Source organism: Ornithodoros turicata, chromosome 7 (assembly GCF_037126465.1).
Source record: "Ornithodoros turicata isolate Travis chromosome 7, ASM3712646v1, whole genome shotgun sequence".
Taxonomy (NCBI): domain Eukaryota; kingdom Metazoa; phylum Arthropoda; class Arachnida; order Ixodida; family Argasidae; genus Ornithodoros; species Ornithodoros turicata.
The window spans coordinates 11,390,226-11,413,541 of NC_088207.1; the positions used below are offsets into that span (position 1 = coordinate 11,390,226).

At 46.7% G+C, this 23,316-nt stretch overlaps 1 protein-coding gene across 1 annotated transcript; it reads right to left on the reverse strand.

Moving 5' to 3' along the window:
* Window positions 1-2,247: 2,247 nt before the first annotated feature.
* LOC135400456 (uncharacterized protein K02A2.6-like) lies at window positions 2,248-3,369 on the reverse strand. Its single transcript, XM_064632288.1, has one exon. The coding sequence runs from the start codon at window positions 3,367-3,369 to the stop codon at window positions 2,248-2,250; it is 1,122 nt and encodes a 373-aa protein (XP_064488358.1).
* Between the last annotated feature and the right edge of the window lie 19,947 nt (window positions 3,370-23,316).

Consider the following 23,316-nt stretch of genomic DNA (forward strand, 5'->3'; position numbering starts at 1 on the left):
TTCGTCCTCGTCGTGGCTGCCGACATCACATGACCTTGTCTCGATTAGCAAAAGGCACAGGGCACACTGATTACAATTATTCTGGACTGGCCTACTTCCTTCTGTAATCGGGAACACTAATTCGCATGCTTCGAGGAAAGCGAGGATCAACAAGCTCTGGCAGGAGGTAGTCGTTATAAATTCGCGCAACGTACACCGCCTTTTTCTCGTTCCGAAAGGCGTCGTCCAGAACCTACAACGAATAGGCAGTACTGCCGCTTGGTTGTCCGTGGAGTTGGCCGTGGATCTGGTACCAGTAGACATGCTTGCACTTCCGCAGACCGTGCTTCCTCAGTTCCGGTACGTGACTCTGTCCTGTACGCTTGCTACTGTCCGTCAGTTCGTCCTGATATTTCGCGAATGTTCCGGTCACTATACACGGCATGTTCAGCGCGGCACAGAACTGAGCATGAGCTTAATATCGCGCTCCACTAGCGAGGACTTCCGACACTACAGAGGTGTTCACGTCCATATGATCTTGTCCGATGCTTGGTGGATGCTCAGTGTCAGCCACACCCTTTAGTCTGTACAGTTTGCACTCCAGTGTTAGTTCACTGCGCAATCCTTTTCTGCGTTCAGAAACGACTTTCACGTCCGCAAGTGCACAACAGTGGGTGACGGATTCAGGAGCGCCTTGAAGCTACTTGACAGATGCATTAGTGACAGACAGACGTAACTAAAGCCTACAATATTGACATGTAACTAAAGCCCAAACTACTGACGTGTAACTAAAGCCAGAAATATTGACATGTAACTAAAGCCCAGAATATTCAGTCATATCTGAAATACGCACTTCGCTGCTGTGAAAGCGAAGTCAAATCGCACAAACAATTGCACACGTGAATTTGTATGAAAGTCCAGCCTCGGTATAATCGTGTCCCTTCACGTTGAAGTCCTCCGTACCGTGTGAGGGAGGGAGGAGAAACAATGTTCAGTTGGTTCAGCAATGGTTGGTTCATGAGCCACCACCCTGTGCATAGCGACACGGTCGCAATTCTTGGCGTCAGTGACGTCAAGAGGGAGTATCCTCACAACGCATTTTTTAGTAATTTCTTAGCCGTTTTCTGCTCAGTATACAGAAGCAGAGACGACGGGTGATGCCAGCGCCCACGAAGGTGCACATGAAGCGAAAGTATCGATACAGAGTTCCAGAATACGAGGCCGTACAATATGCGTACGTGCTGTGCAACGTACTCGGGATGCCTACTTGGACCCAGTGTATTTCGCTCTGTAGTCTGGACTGCCATACTGCGGGCGGCGAGGACCAACAAGCTCTGGCAGGAGGTAGTCGTCATAGGAACGCTGGAGATGGACAACCATGCTGTCGTTCCAGAAGGCGTCGTCCCTGTCAATCCTCTCCACTGAGATCTTGCTGGCACCTGTCCAGACTACGAAGAGGCAGTACTGCCGGCCTGTCACATGGAGCTGGCCCTGGACTTGGTACCAGTACGGGTGCGTCCTCTTCAGTTTCAGCTTGCCTTCCACCTCAGTGCAGTGCACAATCTCCTTTGACTGAACAGCCTCAACAGGAGTCATGATGTTAGCCGACGATGGACATTTCGCTTCGACAAGGCCGTCGTGCGCAATTAGGCCGTCGGGGCTGGCTGCCAGAAAGTTGCAGACCTTGTCAACGAAAAGACCGCACCGATTGACTTTTACTCCCTTGTGCTTTTCCAACTCCAAAATCGCAATGGGCTCATACCTCTTCCCGTGCATCAGTGAAGAGGTATCAATGTCTCGATACAAAATTTCCTTAACTGCACCCACACGACTTGTAGAGGAGCGCATCCTGCATACTCTACAAAAAAGAAAAGACGCTGTAAGCCGCTTTTTCCTTTCTCGCTTCCACCGGAGGCTTAGCGACTGCTCTATGGTGTCTTCCTATAATACGGCATGCTCCTCCTCTGAGAGCTTAAGCATTTTTTTTTTTTTTTTTTTTGTAGTCGATGCATGCCGTTGCGAAGGACGTTGGCTCCATGTCTGGTTTTCGCGCTTGTTCCCCACAGTCAGCATTTCGGCGCTCGGGCTTCTTACGCAGGGCTGGAAGGCTGGCCTTCTTGGCTTTGATGTTGAGACGGCGCTTGGCCCTTGCCTCTTCACTTGCATTACAACATTTTTGAAGGCTCAAAGTGTACTTCCCTGGCTTTGTCTGACACATCTCCTTGCGCACACGGTGATGCAAACGTTCACGTGAGTTCACTGATACGGCTACGGCAAATGCGCATGTTTGGTAAGACCGCCACTGACAGAAGTTGAGAAGGCAAAGTCTGCTGTCGCTGGAACCGGACACTGTTCGCTGTCTCCTTCAGGTTCAGTCGTGTCAGGAAACACAAGAAGGAAGCCTTGAGAAGCATTGTTCCCCGGAGACTGCAATGACTCTCTGTCGTGTTGCGGGACATGCGGGAGCCACGTAGTCGTTGATTCCCGCCGCTTTAAATGATCCATGTGGACCCGGTGTTCTTTGCCGAACCCGTCTTTCGCAACATAGATCGTGGAGCCCTGCTTGTTGCCGATCGTACCAATTTTCCAATGGCCTTTTTTGATGGGGTCGAGCATCCACACTTTCTGGCCGATTACGAAGCTGCGACCGCGGGTTCGAACGTCGTGGTTCCTCTTCTGTCTAGCACGCGCTTTTCTCGAGGACTCAGACGTGCTCAAGTCCTGAACCTTGTCCGGACACACCAGATCCAGCACCGATCGATAGTGTCTGCGATTTAGAAGTTCACATGGTGGACGACCTGTCGTTGCATGAGGAGTAACGCGATATTTGAAGACGAAATCGCGCACTCGATCCCGTTCTCCTCCCCCCGAAGTAGAACGACGAACGGCTTTCTTGAACGTTCGTACAAAGTTCTCTGCGAGGCCATTCGATTTTGGATGGTGTGGAGGAGCGAAGACATAGCGGATTCCCTTTGCTCGCAGATAGTTTTCGAGAACCTCGCTTGTAAACGGGGGTCCATTATCCGTAACGAGGACGTCAGGAAACCCGTTCTGGGCAAATACGTCAGCCAATGCGTCCACTGTCTTGCTGGCGGTGGTCTTGGACATGCATTTAACGTAAGGCCATTTGCTGAATGCGTCGATGATGATTAGGTAATGGACTCCTTGCGGTTCAGCAAAATCCGCGTGAAGCCGGACCCAAGGCCCGTCTGGAGGTTCCCACTGGTGTAAGGGTACCGGTACTTCTTGAGCGGCCACTGCCGCACACGGGTCGCAGTGCTTCACCTTCATCTCGATCGCCTTGTCCAACCCAGGCCACCAGACGTATGAACGTGCCAACATCTTCATCTTAGTCTGTCCAACGTGACAGTCATGGAGGATGTCTAGCATCGCTTCTCTGAATGTAGGGGGAATAACAGTACGCAAGCACCATTAGGACACAACCCTTGTGGACTACCAGTTCTGTCTACCGCTGAGAGTATGGAGCCAACTCAGCGGGAACACTTGCGGGCCAACCCTTCTCGATGTAGTCTACCACCCTGGAGAGGAACACATCGCCGGCCGTAGCTTTTGCGATGTCTTCAGCGGTTATTGGAAGGATGGGCATGCTCTCACCTTGGATGGCATCAATTTCTTCAAAATGAACGCTGAAGATTTCCTGTTGTCCCGGCCGGTGGAATTCTGCATCCCTGCCTTCCGGAAGACGAGATAGACCATCTGCATTAGCGATGTCTTTCGTTCCTTTGAATTCGATATCGTAGGTGTAGCTCATCAAAATAAGTGCCCAGCGCTGTAGACGACTCGCTGTTGAGGCTGGTATCCCTTTTCTTGACCCGAAAATGGTGGTCAAGGGCTTATGGTCGGTGTAGAGGACAAACCTCCTTCCCCATGGGTATTGATGAAATTTTCTCACACCAAAGATGATGGCAAGTGCCTCTCGCTCTATCTGAGCGTACTTCGTCTCTGCCGACGTGAGTGTCTTTGATGCGTGAGCTACCGGTCTGTCTTTGCCATTGATACGGTGATAGATGACTGCGCCGAGTCCTTTTGAAGAAGCATCAACCGCTAAGAAGATGGGCTTCTCCGGATCGTAGTGAGTCAAGATCTCGGCGGATGTCAACATTCTCTTGACAGTTTCGAAAGCTTCTACACATGCGGCTGACCACTTCCACGCCATACCTTTCTTTAACAAGTCATTCATCGGTGCGCAAACATCTGACAAGTTCTTCAAATACTTGCCGTAATGCTGGACCATTCCTAGAAATGAACGCAGCTCCGACACCTGAGTGGGTGGAGACATATTGAGAATTGCTGAAACCTTCTTGGGTGATGGTCTAAAACCCACGGCATCCACAACATGGCCTAAGTACTCCACCTGCGGCTGGAGGAACGAACACTTCTCTCTCTTCCAAGTGAAGCCGAATTCCTGTAGTCGAGTGAAAACCTTGTTCAAGTTTGTGAGGTGCTCTGCGTCATTTCTTCCGGTGACGAAAATGTCGTCAAGATAGCAAGCTACCGATGGCAGTCCAGCAATGACCTGTTCCATCGTGCGTTGGAAAACAGCTGGTGCTGAGGCGATACCAAAGGGCATCCTGTTGAACTGGAACCTGCTCTGGTGTGTGTTGATGACGAGCAACTTCTTGGCCTCTTCATCAAGTTCCATTTGTAGATAGGCCACAGACAGATCTAGTTTTGTAAACTTATTCTGACCACCGTTGAGGACTGCCAGTAGCTCTTCCGGTCGTGGCAGTGGATACTGCGTAATCGCCAGTTGCGGGTTGACAGTAACGCTGAAGTCGCCACATACCCTTACGGCTCCATTTGGTTTCGGCACCACAACCATAGGCGTCGCCCATTCCGAGACCTCAACTGGTTGCAGTACTCCATTGTGAACTTGCCTCTGCAGATCCTTCTCAACGGCTTGCCTTGTAGCAAACGGAATGGGGCGAGGCTTGAAAAATTTCGGCTGTGGCGCTTCCTTGAAGTGCAGGTGAACCAAACTTTTCGTACACCTTCCCAAATCTGGGCGAAACAAATCTTGATACTTCTCTAGGGTCTCGGTCAGAGACGGTTCCTCGGCGCTTACACTTCCAACAAAGAGCGAATTCTAGTCCCTTCCTAGAAGATTTGTGTGTTCAGTTCTTGTGAACAGAACTTCCAACTTCTCGCTGTGTTCTCCCAAGCATACTTGAAGATGTGTATATCCGCGCAGCCCAGTGTCGGCCTTGTTGAAGCAACGGAGTTGGTATCTTGGAGGACTTAACTTAGGACGTCCTAGTTTGAGAAAAGTCCGCTCATCAAGTAGGGTTGCGCGAGATCCTGTGTCCACTTGAAGCAGGACATCTTTTCCTTGGATCCGGCATGTCACAAACTGTCCATCGTATTCTTCCGCTATGTAAACATCAGTGACGAGCTTGACCTTGCGAGAGCGCCTTCCCCTTCTCGACGGGGCTGATGACATCGCTGAGGAGCTGCTACTGCGGCACATCTTCGCTATGTGGCCCTTCTTGCCGCAAGAACGGCAGTCTTCGGATCGGAATCGGCAGTCGTCTGCGCCATGGTTGGTGTTTCCACATCGAAAGCATCGAATCTTTCGGTCAGGCCTCAACAGGTGCACGGCGTTCTTTGAGCACAGCTGTTGAGATTCAGTTGCCGCTGCCAAACAACTTTCCGACAACCGGAGCGCAGAATCCAAGGTAAGGTCCTTTTCAAGCACAAGCCGTGTCCGGAGTCGTTCGTCTCGTAGTCCAACGATGAACGCTGTTAGCAACGAACAGGTCCGAAGATCGGTCTCGGCTTCGTACTCGCAGCGACCGACGATAGTGGATAGCCGTTCCATGTAGTCCCGTACCGTTTCTTCCTCGTCTTGACGGGTGGAGAACAACTTCAGCCTCTCGAATTCTTTGAATCTCTTCGGCGTATAGTGTTCTGACATCTTCTTGAGAAGCTCGGTGAAGGGGACCTGGGCAATGTTGCGTGGCTGCAACGAATGGTATAGTCGTTTGAAGACTTCTGGACTCAATGAAGATATAAGTAGGCTGCTCTTGTCTTGGTCGTCAGAAATCCTGGCCACACGCAAGGCAGCTTCGAACCTCACGTGATAGAGGTTCCACTCCTCTTTGGCTGGGTCAAAGGTTCCTGGACTCCTGAAATGACGTATGCCCTCCGCAGACCTCGCGGCAGTTGGTGACAGAGGCGTCTCCGGGAAAGACATCACTGTAACAGCTCGTCGCGATTTGAAGTAGACCAGACTACGTGGGTACACTGTTTATTCCACGGAAGCCAGAACCCGAATGCCAGCTGACTAGCAGCTGCTCACGAGACTCGCCAGTCTTCATCCTCAATATCGCTGCCGGTGGAACTGCAGCGCCACTACACTGCTATGCAGAAAGATGATGGTCCAACCACTCCATCCATCCAGTGAAGTGTCTTATCCATTCTACTGTATCCATGCAGATGCTATTCTGAAGCAGATATGAGTTGCGTGCTTATACCTGAACAAGAAAGATAGGGTTCAGAAACGTGAAAACCGAAAATTCTACCTATCAAAATGCTGCGTATATGCCACAGGTGCGGCGCTATGTTATGCTAAGCGGCAAAATTGAATAGGAACTGACTTACCTGTCATCGAGTGAGCAGCGGAAAAACACAGTATTCGTCATTCTTGAATCGTTGTCGCACCAAGCAAGCGAAGCGGACCTGCCTACCACTTATATACCACTCAATTGACTTGCAGAAGTATCCATGAGGCACCGAGCTTTTCAGAGTCGGTATCGACAACATGTTAGGGAAGGACACTAAAAACCATCCAAAGCGGTACCGGCATAAATGCTTTGCTTGCGTCCCTGCTGCACCCAACACATTTCGAAACTTTGCGGCGAGTAGCCCCGGCACCGCCGACACGGTGTCGCCGGCTTGAGCGCGCCAAGGAAACTTCATAATTTCAAACCAACCAATTAGCGCTCGCATACCGGGGCAGCGCCCTCAGGAGCCAATGGACTCGTGATGGTTGAGAACTCGCGCTTCGACGTAAAAATTCTGACGTTTCATGACGTTTGATGACGCGAAAAGCTCGCAGCGCCTCACTTTAGTCCGCAAGTGAACTCGCGAGTTTCATCCCCTTGGCTAAAGCTTGTCCCGCATTATAACTACTTGGGCATCATCATAGCCAGAGGGTTGACGTGGTCGAAACACCTCAAGTCCATTTTGACCAAAACCAACAACTATACCAACGTGCTACGACATGTCGCTGGAGCATCCTGAGGGTTGACGTGTGCTGACCTGTGTCAGCTACACCGCTCACTCATAATAGGTACCCTAAGCTACAGCTTGCCGGCCCTACACGGCCTCAGTAGAAACGGAGAGATGGAACTCCTACGGATCCGAGCACGCAGTCTCCGAGTATGCCTACGAGTTCCTAGTACCACTGAGACATACTCCGTCTTAGCTGAAGCGAAGGAAACTCCGGTGCATGTCCTGCGAGGCAGACAGACGCTCCATACCTAGACGCGCGATTTCTCACCCGACACCAATCAGACTACCTCCAGTCTATCTAGTCGAACTGCCCCTTGTCTACGTTCGGAGCTGCAGTCTCCCGTCTAAAAAGCTGCGTGCCATCGTCCACTGCACACTCCTCCTATGCACCACCTATATATGTATCCTTTGTACCCCTACAGTCCATACGGACATTCCTGGCCTAGCAAAGAAGAGTAACGTGCCATCATCGCGCGCCAACTTGCTCTGGAACATTTGGACACTGCACACCACCAACGAAGGGAAGTGTACACTGACGAATCTGTGGTGCCAGGCAGTTCAACGGCCGCATTCTACGTGCCGAGTTGTAACATGCAGCAAGGACTTAAGCTTCCTCATGAAACATCCTCCACAGAAGCGGAGTTCTACACCATCTACGCAGCATTATCATACATATCGCGTTCATTAGAGGACAATTGGACGATTCTTACTGACAGCAAGTCAACATTACAGGTGATAGCCTCATACTGTGCTGATACGATTAACGACATTTGCACAAGTATCGCAAAGCGCTACAACGAATTACTCGCCTCAGGCCACAGTGTCTGGTTCCAGAGGGTGCCAGGGTATATCGGCCTGCATGGGAACGCATATCCTGATGACGCTGCGAGCCGCGCTCATGAAGAAGGTGAGCTAATTGCATCAGTACCGATGTCGTCGTCCGCCAGCAGAATTCAGGTGAGGCGGCTCTGCGCACGCAATACACTACACTTCATAGAAAATGCTGTACCTGAAAACACGTTCCTACACTCCATCGACCCGAATATGAAATACACGACCACTCTGCGGCTCACCCGAAGGGAAGAAACTATCGATCACCGCTTACGGTTAAACATAGCCCGAACACCGTCACTGCTATACAAGATGGGCCAACTTAACTCTTCAGCATGCGCTGCATGCAGGCTGCAAGCAGACACAGCGCATCTACTACTGCACTGTAGACGTTACGACACTGCTCGCGACAGTCTCAAAGGACGCCTGACTGCTCCGGGATACACATATAGACCATCCTGTATTACTCGGCCATGTGCGACACTCCCGTTAGTGGTGCGTCATTCGAGCTTTCCTCGACTTCCTTCACACGACAGACTTCATGAACAAATTATGAGTTGACCATTCATGTCATCTACACATCATGCCGCCGTCATCATCTTGTATTTTGTTTTACTTCATCTTTGTGATATATTTTGATTTAGGAATGCAGGCCGACCTTCGGTCAGGCTGACTTTTTCGAAATCAACGTATGCCCCCCCCCCCCCCCCCACCTGTAGCTTGCTACAGCACGAGCGAAATGAATGTGCACGAGATAATACACAAAGCAACAAATACTAAACGCTAAAGTCTCAAACGCAAAAGTGCGTCGAAAAACGAGTTCACTCTTTCTACGACCTAGCGCATGGCACTTCACTTGCTTTTTGGAGCGCAACAGAAAAATATGTTTTTACCCGTTTGCACCTTGGAGCTCATTCTGCGACATCCACGCAGCCCTCAGATACATACTAAAGAGGACCTAAAAATGCCGGTTCAACTGTTTGTTCACCAGTTACCGTCAGACTTCTGACACTGAACCGTAATTGAACCTATTCGTTTCGGTTTCAGTCGCTGAGCGAGATACCGCTGCAAGTGTAGCCCTACGATTACCAGTGCAATTTTAGAGACGATAATGCACCAATGCTTTCAGCCGACATAAACTTAACTAAACCCATATGCCCGTATTCACCTGTACCACTTAGCCACTGGTTTAGTGACGTCTGGTTTAAGTTGATCACGTGATCTCTCCGGCTCTGAAGCCCTTTGGCCACAACGCATGCGCATCATTCACATTGTCACGAGAAGGTTGTGGGGAGGGAGAAATTAGCAGACGACAGAAGGTCCACGAAGTGGAAGATGCACGTTTTCTTTCTTCTTTTTGCTATGAGGTTGATGAAGAAAAATTCAGGCGGCGCTGCTACAGGTGGTTGCGAGATGGTGTGTGGATAGCCGGCGGTTAAGCCTGCCTTTGTGTTTGTTAATATGATCGCTAAAACAATGTACAAAGAGCGCGTTTGCCACGTTATTGAAGAGGCAGGTGTGCGTATTCTCATGGAGGCGATCGTTATACTTTTGTCAGTGTTCGGTCGTTGATTGTGGTTGCGTATAATAACTGCACCTTCATGGACCATCGCTTGTTTATCGTTTGTTGTGCGGCCTGTGTGGTGAATTGCATCGGTCAAGATAGCCTTTCGATCGCTGGGGCATGTCAGCAGCGTGTTTTTATGCTTTCAAGTCTGGTGTCATGTACGCAACGTGTGTGCAGGGGCATCATCACGGTGCCTGTAAGTAAACAGCAATAACATTGATGTAAGGGCTGCTATATCCTGCATCGGACTCCCACACGCATAACTTTTATAGTGTTATGGTTTCAAGAAATTGACGTGGTACTTTACAAGGTGTCACAAATCTGCAACGCGTTAAAGCATCGCTTCGCAGGCTGCGTTTGTTCGGGCGCACTACGGAAAACGAACTGTGCAGTCCTGTTTACATCCGCGTCCTGTGTGTGTGTGTGTATTAGCGCTGTTTTCGTTATGTTACCCAGGGTGCCCCTGCCTGTGAGTTGTGTGGAAGTTGCCAGTGTCGTGACCTCCTGTCGTTCTATCAGTGTGGTGCTATGGTTAATTGTAACCTCTTTAGCTGCGTATCTCTGCATATAACATTCTTGTACAAATCATCAAGCACTGAATTGATTTATTCTGTTCAGCTAACAAAGATTGGCTGTTCTCTGACTGTCACTTGCTGGAACTTAGTATAATGGGAATGTACACACTTGTCCTACAGTCATATATAAACCTCTACCCGAGAAACGTCATCATGACGTTGGTATGCACACCGAAACCAAAACAGATCGGAAGGGGAGAGCTGGGTTCCACGAATGGCCAATTGTTCCCTGCCTCTATTGAAAGAAAAGTAGGACCGAAGGTCGCGTCCTTTTCAAAGACCATCGTAATCCCCGCAAGACCGTGGCTTTCGGGTGCGACCTTGTTCGTCACTAGCACTGAACGTAGTTCAACTCTAGCAAACTCGTGGCGCTGTCGAACATTATGACGTCATTTGTTTACAAACAGGTAGAGGTCGATTGAGCGCACTTGACATCACAGACGCCATATCTGCAGAAATAAAAGGGCACACTTTAGTGCTGTTACAATAGATGCGAGCCATTCAGAGTTTGTTGTTTATTGAGACCACATACACAAAATACAAACAATCTTTTCTTTGCTGTTAAAATGGATCAAATATCTTGTACAGAAGGCCTCAATAATGGTGTTTCAAGGGTGGAGCAAACATACAATGGACACAGGGAAACATATACAACAACAGCTGCAACATCAGCTACAAGCAAATCCGTGCTGCTATTAGTATTGTGCTTGCTTGTTCAGAGTCATACATTATTGAGGAAACACTTTTACACACCTGGTTAGGAACCCAAGTATTTTTCTGTGTTCGTTCATTATAAGCTCCTCACTTGACTTCATACTGGCATTGTAAACAATCTCACTTCCATTATCATTGTACCATTACATGTCAAACAATCGCCACCACCAATGCCTAAAAACTCCCCACAGCTGATGCCATGCTATAATATGATAGCTGAGGCTTTTAATTTAGGCTTTTTGTTCAGAAAGAATTTCTATGGTGATGCTTGCAGCTACCAGACTTCACTCACTGATAGCTCAACTTTGGCAGTAAAATCACATGAGAGGCCCATGTGATCTCTGCTTCTTCTTTGGCAAGGTTGCTCTGAGAACTGCCACTGTCCAATTGTGCAAATTAAGGTATTGCACGATTACATCAGCAGCTCTATACAGCGTTCTTGAGAATTTTCTTTTTTAGCTTTTAAGTCATGCTATAGTTCTCTGACTGTTCCCATTTTTCTACACTGTCCTGTATTGCAGACATCCTGAAATACAGATGGTAAAGCTATGAAAAATTTGTGCATGTGCCCCATGCATTTGTGCACTGCGTACTTACGCAGTTATAAATTGCACAGCTGTGTACTGAGAGATTGTGCTATTTCTTGGAAACAACACTGTGGAATATGAATGCAAACAGCAGCACTGATCATTGTCTGCTAGCTTTCTGTATTGATATGTAATGGACAGTTAGTGGAAGTTTGCAATGGACAAATGAATGCAATGCAAATAAGCTCATATAAAAAAAAGAATGAAACTTGAAATCAGATGCATCTTATCTACAATGTGCTGCTATTATTTTTTAGGTAATACAGGATTGTATATCTTTCTTCCTCATTTTCTGTTATGTTTTGAGACGCTTTGGCAGTTGTAACTTTGCAAAAGCCGACATATTCACTCAGCTGTGTCAGCACAAAGCTACACAACCAGACAGTATGTTAGTGTAGTGAACGCGGTGGTACCGCATCATCAAGGACAAAATCTGGGAGCAGAAATGTGGGACATTGCTTAATATGCAAAAAAAAAAAAATAACATAGATGCTTTGCATGGCTGACCACCTAACTCCAATAGCCAGTGATGAACATGCGATGTTTTCAGTTGGTGTATTCTGGAAATTAATAGGCGACGTATGGGGAGGGTGGGATGGTTTGCAAGTTAACAGCACCCAACAGCAACAACAGTTTCACAGATTTTGGGCAAACACATGATGTTGGCGCACATGAGGCGCATATAGTTATTTCGTTACACTTTATTGAACTTTATGTACCAATATGGGTGCATTACAAAAAAAAAATAGTGGGAGGGGGCAGGGTTACAAAAAGAAACAGAGGTAGAGGTGATGCGAAACTCCTCTTAAGAAGAAAGGAAAAATTTTGCACACACAACCACAATATTCCTGAAGCAATGGTTTCTACTCTTACAATGACATGTTCTTCATGCATGTAAGCAGGGTTAGTCACGTTCCAGCCACATATCTGTACCACAATTAGTTTTCTTAAGGTATTGCATTGAAGAACTGCTTTCCTGAATCAAACTAAATAAGAAGGTGTATCATATGCCACAGGCATTTTGTGCCGGTTATGCAGTAAAACTAGTACGCTTGATGCGCCACATATTCTCCTGGTGATGATGTGAAGGAAGGAAGCTTCAATCGTTCCAAATCTAAATGAGTGCCGTGGTGTCTTGCATTGTAACAGCATCTAGGCTCTCTTTCCTGTGGGCTTTCGAGTGACAGATTCATACACATTAGAATCATTTGTAATGATGCTGATAACAACACTCTTAATTACATCAGATTCTTGTGACGCTAGTATGCCCATATTGCGTTCATACTCCATTCACTGGTGTGCATTTAGGGGTGGAGTGTGAGTCAAGGCAGAGATGAGCTAGTACGAAATGGGAGTACCTGTCCCTATCAGGTAATATACAGGACATGTCAAAAAGGAAGAACCGTGGGCACTTAGCACGTACCTGTATTGGTGTAAGGAGAACGAAGTTGCAACATAATTGAAAGTACAGGTGAAGTGAAGTGTATATTAGAAGTGGCCATTGGTTTGGTTCATGCAGTATTACTACAATTTCTACTATTCTATACTTATTGCTCGAACTCAGCTATTTACAACACATTGAAGACAGACACAACAGAATGAAATTACAGGCATTGGGACATTTATGATAAATAGAGGCATGGTTGCAATGTGGATGTGAATGCAGATGTATATAATAAATCTTGTGACCTGATTACAAAGGGACGTGTTTTTCTATTCTTCAAGATTTGCTTTGCAGCATATGAGACCACAGAACCAAGTGCACAGTGCACCAGTGTAAAGCTGGAGTGTCGTTGACATCCATGTCGCTACCATGTCATGACATCAGTGTCATGACAGCTGTCAACAAAGCATAGCATGTGAGATTTGGCAGGAAATCTTGCAAAAAATGAGCATGCCTGTGTTCTCAGATCACGTGATCTGTCATACATCTGCAGTCACATCATAATGATACCCATGATTTAGCATAGACGATACAAATGTCAATCTGCCACGTGGTGACTGTCCCCAGCATAGCTGTGTTTCAGACAGATCGATGTACCTGTGCACTGCAGTACAAGGTGGAAAAACAGCATTACCAATAACAACAGGTCCCTGTGTTCTACATATATTTCACGGTACTGGTAATTGTGTTACTGGTTCTCTTTGCACCGGCTCAGACACATGCCCTTCCATCACAGTTCCCTTTTTCATGATCTCTATTTGTTCGTTATGTGTAACAGACAGCATTTCCGGTATTCAATCACTCTTCATGTCCAATGTACAGCAGTAATTTCAACTGTTCAGTGTTGGTACTTCCTGTGCCAGTAAGAGTGTCAGCTAGTGGTTCTGCTTTTCATGCTAAACTGCCCAATAGAATTCCTCTCTGTTGCACTATCAATGCATTGGAGCTGGGTCTCCATGCACAATGTAGTAAATATTCCTTTATTCCATAGCATATGGCATGGGACAAACATCTGTACTTCACAACTATTAGTTGATGTCCTGAATAATAATAATCCTTGTGGAAATGCGTAACAAGTTGTATCGATCTAATGCAAAGAACCAACTCAAAAGCATGAGTTCCAGACACTGCTGTGCCCATAACAGATAATTTTGAAGAAAAACAAAGTGTTGGGCATACACAGTGCTGCTCACACAATGAAGGGGAACACTGTGTGAATCATAGTCATGGGCTTTGATTGGCAGTAATCGCATCCCAGAAATATGTTGCTTTGATAAAGTATGCAGCCAGATTTCTTGTGTTTTGTGTCTTGCGGTGGCAGTCTACAAAGCCACATCTACTGTTAGCAGATGATAAATGTGAGCATAAAAGCAAGCAGCTGTCACCTTGAATATTTTCTAATATTACGGTACATCATCATTGCAGAAATGTTGGTTGTTGGCATATTTGCCCTCCCCTTCTGGTGTGGTGTGCTGGAAGCGGTAGAGCACACATTTTAGCTATACATGTACTTACATGTGCGTCCTTATAAAATTTTGAGAACTTCACTTCTCTGTTGACTGTCTCCTGAGCCGGCAAGCTGAAACCTGCCCACAATTTTGCACGCAGCATCTGCACACACCTGACAGTGGTATCGACATCATGACTACATGGGCTGCTTGACATCTAGTGTTGTGTTTATATGCCCCCGTGAAGGCTCTGATTTGTCCATACAAATTCGTTGACACAAAACACTGCTCGCAATATTTCCTTGTATGCCTCTGCGGGATGTTTCTACCCGTACTTTTATCGAATAACAAAGTCTGATATCCTAAAGACACGGTTTTTTGTCAAAATTTCTCCCAGTCGACACGTACAGCAGCACCCTGCATTGAAGCCGATAAGCATAGCCAGATCTCACCAGCACAAAATTGTGCCAAGAAACATGCTCATAGCGATTTCCAGAAAACATTAGTGCTTTCATAATGACAGAACACAACAGTGCTTTCCTGTGGGGCTTGCATCTTTCTGTGCAAGCAAATCAAGCTTCCAAGGGGATCAAGAGCTTCCTCCATATGTTGCCCCTTCCAGAGTGAGATCTGAAATGTTGTACCTTGTTAATGCACTGGGACATCCAACATATAACTCCAGCTACCCTCTCAATGCTACTATTTTGGAATGTCACTCGCACATTTCAAAGGAGGGCTACGTGTTTGATGTTTGTGCCTTTACGTGCTGGGTAACATGTACCATACTCCGCTGTATAGCTGTAAGGCACATGGAGGTATAACTGCTCCATGGAACCCCCCTCCCTCTTGATATCTCTGTTTAGTTTAGAAGACAAACATGATCGATGCATTTTTAACAGGAAACACTTAACAGTAGTCTAGGAACACAACGCTCGTTCACAAGTACCGGCGATCACTGTAGTGTGCAGCAAGTCGTTAAATGTATCAGTCACCACCAGCAACAGCAGCACAGTACGAACTATTGTTAGTGGTGTATAACAGAGGCACTAGGGGTTGTATTAAGAGTACCACGCACAATCAATGTCGTTTTTGTTGCTGGAGGTAACAGCTGTTTGTGCACGACCTCCCGTCAGCTTTGGATCGGAAAGTGACTTGTGTCTCACTGCCAATGTTGACATCACTAACTTTGACGATGTTGGTCCTTAATTAGGAGAGCGGATTTCAAAATTCTACTTCATACCCATCGTTAACTTTTTATCGGCGGTGGGTTTATTACTTCACTTATTTCCTCACAACGTTGCTTTGTGTGCAATTTCGACTTGAAAGCTAGGCAAGAGCGTCCAGCAAAAACTAATTTTGGGTTGTTTCTCGAAAGTCTCATTAACAGCTGCTCCGCGGTAGACCGCCTTTAAACTACCCCCACCCCTAGTTTAAATCAGTCCTATGCAAATACATGGGAGTTAGACCATCGCTCGAGCGCTGGGTTTACGTCGTGTGAACGGCAAACGAAATGAGACATTGAGTGCAAATATTGATTGGAGTGCAACAACATTCGCCTTACGAACGCTTCTAGTAGCTTTACAAGTCAAAACTTACCTGTATTTCGCCGAAAAATTTCCGTCGAAGCGTAGATTAGGCCTATGCGCTGTGCACATAAACTCCATGGAGGCCGCCATGGGCCCCACGGCAGTCGGTTAGACCAGCGGGGTGGTCGTTCGTGATTGGCGGACGAAGTATTCACGTGATGAACTTAAACCTGACGTCACTAAACCAGTGGTTAAGTGGGACTAGTGAATACGGGCAATAGAATCCGCGACAAGACACGAAGAACAGGACGTATTGTATTTTTTATCAAAGTAGTTTATTATACAGTACATTCCTTTCTTGACGTTGAGGAACATACGTCGCGATTTCAGGCGGGTATCGTCGGAGAAAGGTCACATTCAAAGCACACATCGTTGCTTCCCGCATTATCCCTGCCGTATAGTACGTTGAGGAGTTCTGAGATTGCTTGAAAGGCGTCGTTCAATTTATCTAGAAGCGCGGCATGGTGACGCGATTCACATTCGTCGTCCAGTCCTTGCCGGCGAGTTTGAGACACCAGTGGAAGTATGCGGTGATAATATCGTGCTGTAGAATCTAGGAGAGTTCGCCGCAATGCAAGCCACTCAGGATATTCAGAACGAGGCACGGTTGCAGAATACCTGCTAGGAATTACATGATGTCGAGCAGCTGAGGAAGACGGCAAAACAAAGCGAGTGCCTGATGCTGGACAATTTTCTCTTTTCACTCAGTTTACACGTTATAGCATCTTGGTGTACATCGAGGGCCGTAGAGCCTTTCTTCGTGATGTGTGCTTTCGCCGTCAATAGCAATCCTGAGAAGGGTGCTGTGTATTTCTTGGACGTTATGTCGTTGCACAATGCTCTAGTACTCGTAAGAGCATCGTTTGCTGTCGAAGGTGGAATGCTGACCATAGCTCGGAATGAACTGAGGAATTCGTCGGTGGTTGGCAGCTTCTCAGTACGGACCAAAGGAGATTCAGAAAGCATGGAGTAATCGAAAGTGAAGTACATGCGAGTACTTCCTATATTTCTGATCACCCTAATTAGAGCAAAGACTCTACTTTGAATTCGCATGTACACAACACCACCAAGTGCAAGAATGACATCACTGACGACCTCGAGGCGCTCTGCGGTGTAGCTGTGCTCTCCGATTTCTTCAAATACTTCTTGTTGTCGTTGAATGTCACTTGATCTGTGTCGGTCAAATAGCTGTTGCAAACACCAGTCGATGTAGACAGAGGTTCTTACATTTTCGAATTCTCGTCTCGAAGTGACCTTCGTGATCGAAGAGATCTTGAACCAAGTGTGATGCCCGATAATATTAATGGACAACGACAGCCAGGCGATGCCTGCTGTCTTGGTAGTGAAATGGATCGTAGTAACTCGCTGGAAGCGTTCCCTGTAGAGGAGGTTGTGAACCACGTATGCCTGGTGTGTGTCGAAGGGCAATATGGAATGCCGGACATTGATCGAGTTCATGGGAACGACAGAATGGCTATCTTGGGTGCTCGATGCTTTTATCTTACCATGTAGGTACCGAGACCTGGGGCACCAGAGGCTATCCAAAGCATGGTAGACAGCAATGGCCTTTGGATCATGCTCTGTAACGGACAGTCTGGGAGGTACGTTTCCAGCTTCAACGGCCCGGACCACGTTGCCCGTTGAAAGCGACTTTGGTTTCGCTTCACTAAGACTGCATGTGAATGAAATACCTATACTTTCATCCTGTAAACGGTTACACTCTGCTCATTCAGAATGGCGTCTATGGTAATGGATGTGTTATCGACGAGGCTAATCAGTTTGGTGGGCTCCAGGGGTGCGAAGAGGGGCTTGGCGATATTGGACCTGATGAGAGCTATGAAAACGAAGGTGAGGACGCAGGCCAGTAGTGGGATGCGCAGAATAGATTTCATGTACTCTACCACCATGTTGAATAATACGTCGAGGTCGACGTCGTGCTCGCCGTAGTTGTCGAGGGACCGGACCCTCGCCACCGGCCTCTGTCGTGGAGTAGGAGTGCCGGCGGCAGTCGGCCCCTCATTGTTTTGCGTCTGCTGCTCGTCGGGCCCTGCGTGAGCGCCTCGTCATTTTGGCACAAATTCTTAGTTTCTGACAGTAGTCTTCTTCGTCTTTTGATCTTTTCCATTTTCCTCTTCTATAGTTCTTGGAATATTTGAGTCATCGGCAGTGTCGTAGCTTTGGCAAAGTGTCGCAGAAATCAACTTCGGCCCTAGTCGTTACACTGCTGGCATTTTCAGAGGGCAGCTGCAAGGCGCCCATTGCTACGGTGAGCCTCGATCGTCGGCGTCGTAACAGTCAGAGCAAACGAGGAGTGAATCGAAGGACGAAAGTACGGGAGAGCGTGAGGAGGAAAGCAGCGGGGAAGAGCACGAGGAGACTACAGAGGGCATCAGGAGGAAAGCAAAGGAGGAGGGCACGCTTGGGAACTTACTTTCGTGACTGACTCTTGGTATTGGAGTACACGACATTTCCATATGTGCAATTTTGCGAGTCGCCAGTCAGACTTCTACATACTTAGAGTACTGCATTTAAGGCGGCGCATCAGAGCCGGCACTTCGTAGTCTGCAATCGAGGGGTGGCGCAGCGAGCGGAATGGTTCGCGCAGTAACCGCTTCACAACATTTTGGCGCTTGCTTGGAAATGCGGGACCGCTGATGTAACGTGTGTTTTTTGTTTTTTTTTCTCTTGGTGTCCGACGGGTAAAGCGAAATCTTGTGCAAACATATGACCGCTCGTGCTCACCCATGCCAAGTCCAACGCATATCGCGCTCAGCCAGACTGAACGTGGCGCGGCGCGCACAGGCGGCACAGGCGGCGCAGACTTAGTGGCGCGGCTTTTGAATGCTCACAGGCTGTCCAGCTGTCTCCTGAACTTCTTGGTCGATCTGTTGGTGTTCCGTGCTGTGTTGTTGTCCTGCGAAGGGTTAGTCACCAGTCGTTTCGTGTGATTTCTGCAGTGCTTGCGGATATAATAAATCGAATTCCTCGTAATACAAAAAACCTAGGTTGGACTCGCTCTAACAGAAATCCGGGACACGGTTTCTTAAAGTTGGCTTGACCGGCGTACTCGCTGCCCTCCATTGAAGCAATGCATTCCACCTGGTTTTGTTAGAATATCCGTTGACGCTGAGCTTTAGAAAGAAAAGCCCACACATGGATGTTGCCGTGAGAGGCCCATCGATGGTGTACTAGTGGAATGGAAGCGCAACAGCGTCGCAGTTTTGTTCCTGGAGGACTTATTTGCGCCGTGTTGGCTTCATGGCAGAATGCACTGGCGTGCTATTTTTGTTGTACTTGGCTAAAACAGTGGGTTCTCCAGAAAATGCGCATGTAGGACATGAAAGTTGAATTTGTCTTGTACGCTTTGCAACTTTGTGCGCTGTTGTGGGACGCTGCAATTTTGTTCCCACGACAAAAGAAGTATTGACAAAGTTTGTGTGGCTTGCGAAGCGTCTGTACCTTCATTCCTGGAGGGAGCAGGTATAGGCAGCGTAGGCTCAGTGGTAAAGATGGTGGGCACTGATTTCGGGGTCCGTGGTTCGATCCGCGGTCTACTCTGTTTCGTTTTTTTTTTATTCTTCTTTCTTTCTTTCTTTCTTTCAGAGGTAGGTATGAGAGTAACGGCAGGCACAAAAAAAAAATCAATGTTACAAAATGTAAACCCGTTTATTCCGCATACATGGTATTTAATATTAGTAGACAGCTGTGAAATTGGTAGCTCCTGGTTCCTGTAGGTTACTGTCTGTTCAAATGGGCTTTCTCCTTTATTGAAGCGCATGCTACAAACGGTCGTGATGTCATACGTAAAGTACTTTCTTGCTGGGTTGGAGCGATTGCGTCCCATCCGAATGTATGTTGCTACTGTCTAGCCAGCAAGCACCACAGCACGAGTACGACGCAAATCGAGGAACACCTTCACTCACAAACGCGCTCGACGGCTCCGTTTTATTTTCTTCGTGTCCTGTCCACAAAAGAGTTGCCAATTTGCACGGGCTTGCCCTCGCGTATATACGTAAACGTGTTCAACTTAGCTGCTCTTAAACAAGGGACGCGTTGCGCGAAATTAGCGATAAAGAAGCCGTTATGCAGCCCTCTTGGGTCGCTGTTTAGTTGAGGAGAGTTTGGGGGGATCAAATTAAAACGAACACTACGGCACATTGCTAGAGAGTCACATGTACCTCGGAGTCTGTGTGCGTGCGCGAACGATAAACCATTACAAAGGGAGCGTAAGGATCATACACTCTAAATAATTTTACACCTTAAAGGGTGTAAAAGAACATGTGCATGGCGCACACCTTTTAAGGCGTAACGGAACACCCTCAAGAAATCAAGGGTGTAATTGTATGGAAGGGTGTAATGTAACCTGCAAACCATAGAAGAGGCAGCTGGAAATTATTACAGCTTCACTGCGAAAATATAGTGTTTTGTGATGTGAGTAAAGAAAAAAATGGGGATGTAAGTTTCGACGAAGTCAAACTGGCTACCCCAGTACACTTAATACAGAAAGTTCAATCTGATGATGAGATGATGAAAACGCAAAAGGATGATGTCCAGAGACGAACAGAGATAATTGAGTTCAACATGTAGGTCAAAAGTTCAAGAGCCGCGCCCAAACTAGAGTAAAGTGGCGGAATCACCAGTGTTTTTAGTTTTTACAGAAGGCACATGCTTGGTACTTTGGAGTGTCATTGTGGCTATCTTGGCATCACTCTTCGATCACAGCCATGCCCAAAATATTCTTTAAAAAGCCAAGAATATACTTTTCTCACAATGAACTTGTAATACTTTCCAGGTATACTACTCAGCTCTACCCTGTGTGAAGCAAAAATAGGACATTGCAGACACATGTTGCACAACACACACACATGTTATAGGTGATTGATGTGGGTATATGTGGGCATCATACATATCAGACACAATCACAGGAACTGAATAGTTATGCTTTTATTAGGTTGACATTATGCCATGCCGCATACATATCCTACATTACGTAGGCATGAAGGTATTCAAACGTATCACTTAATACAGCTTTATCACATAGTAGTAATTTTATATTTTCCAGTCATCTAACCTTGAGGGGTTAGATGACAGTGTACCAAATGTTGAGTAACTGTGCATTTGGTCTTTATATCACAACTTGTATCACAAGCTTAAGTTCTGAGTACCACAAGAACTCCAACACTGCATAGGAACAGGAATACATTTAGCCTGTGTAATGGAGCCTGTCCCACCTCCATATGCACCCTCTGCTGCACCCTCATCACACCCTCCTGACAATGTCACATAAAAGGGTGTAATTCACCATAGTTACACCCTCGAAAATTTCTAAAGTCAAGGTTCTAGGGTGTAAAATAGGTGTAATACATGAGAATACACCAATTTTACACCTTTAAAGGTGTGAAAATATTTAGAGTGTACTATACCGACGTACATTCCACCGTAACATTCCACGTACATACATTCCATCGTATAGTATCCATGGCATGACTTCAGAGCACACGACGTCTGTTTCATTCGCCTATCCGTAGTCCAAACCGGCGAAGTTTTTTCTTGGACCCAAAACCGTTACATATATTTTTCGGCTTCCCTCCTGAGCGAAACAAACGTATACGGTTTCGATGCCACTCCGGCTCGCACCAAAGTAGCGGTTTTTTTCGGTTTTTGGTTCGCTGCGACACCCTGGGAACTGATCAAATTTTCATTGATAGAGGTCGACCTGACACGGAATCGTCACGCAGGTTCATTTTAACGCGCTATAATGGGGAAACTAATTGGAATGCACAAAGTGCCACGCGTGTTTGTTGTAGTGTAGATGCTTGTCCATCATTTACCATAAATTTGAAAGATGTGGCTTAAACGTCCTTCGTCCCCTGTCAAGGTGGAACTGATCAAATTTTCATTGATAGAGGTCGACCTGACACCGAATCGTCACGCGGGTACACTTGAACGCTTTATACTGGCGAAATTAATATAAATGCATAAAGTGACACGCCTGTTTGTTGTAGTGTATATGCTTCTCCATCATTTACCATCAATTTCAAACATGTGGCTTAAACGTCCTTTGTTCCCTGTCAAGGCGGAACTCATCAAATTTTCATTCATCGAGGTCGATGTGACGACGGAGTCCTGGTGAAAGCCAACTTGGACGTGGTCTAGTGGTGAAACGAAATAGGATGCACAAAGTTACAAGCATGTTACAAGCATGTATATCGAACTTGTGGCTTAAACGTCCTTTGTTCCCTGTAAAGACACAACTCACCAAATTTTCATTCGAGGTCAATATGATGACGGAACCAATATGCGGGTCAGCTTTGACGCGCTCTAATGGTAATTGGAGTTAAAGTGAAGAAATTCCTACGCATGCTTTTCGCAGTGTAGATGCATTTCAATCATTCAACATAAATTCCGGACATGTGGCTTGAACTTCCTTTATTCTCTAGCTCGCCAAATTTTTCGTCCTCATGCAGCATTGTGCAAGGCCGTAATCTCCTTACGGGTCAACTCGTTCTAATAGCAAAATAATGAATATGTTAAAAATACCATGCGTGTTTATTGTCATATACATGGTGTCCCCGCTAAATGTGACCATATTATTCTTCTCTATAAACTTATATTTATCACTTTTTGCGAGATGAAATCAATTGCAATATATCACATGCTGAAGGACGCTCTCTAGGTAGGCATTAGGAGACTCCTAAGGCAATGTCTTAATTAAGTTTCAATAATGCTACGAAGTTGTTCCAATGAGAACATCTGACCTCTTCGGTCACCAAATACCAAAGCCGTTTTCAGAACAAAAATTCGTTCGATAGATCGTTCGCAGAAAAAAAAAATCGTGAAGGAACACCATTTCTTTCTTTATTTTATTTATTACACATCTCTAGAGTCGCGTCTTTCCTTCGCCTCCAACACGAGAGAATAAAAGAGCACACTATCGCCTCTTGCGTCCGTGAAAAAGATTTAAAAAAAACGGGAAATGCAGCTCAAGATAAGGGCAGCTCCGATAGAGTCTTTCTACTTTTACACGTGTCGAGGTACGTCAGCTCCCTGTCAGATAAAGCAATGGAAGGAACACTGACACAGGTTTGACCCAAATCCTTAATTGTTTGGGCCTCTATAATCTCTCTAGCTGTTCTGTCTGAATTCCTTCCGATGATTACACATTGGGTTACCACAGGCTCACACCCACACACCCTGCAGTGTTCCGCTAGCCACCCACCCCTGCAGTTCTTGAAGTTTAGCCAATGCTCCCGCAGTCCGTCGTTCACACAGCGCCCTGTTTGTCCCACGTATGACTTTCCGCACGAAAGTCAGGAATCCGTACGTGGAAT

What these genes read in the sequence shown, in the direction of transcription:
- LOC135400456 (XM_064632288.1), bottom strand. Translation starts at nt 3,369, where the DNA reads ATGCTAGACATCCTCCATGACTGTCACGTTGGACAGACTAAGATGAAG.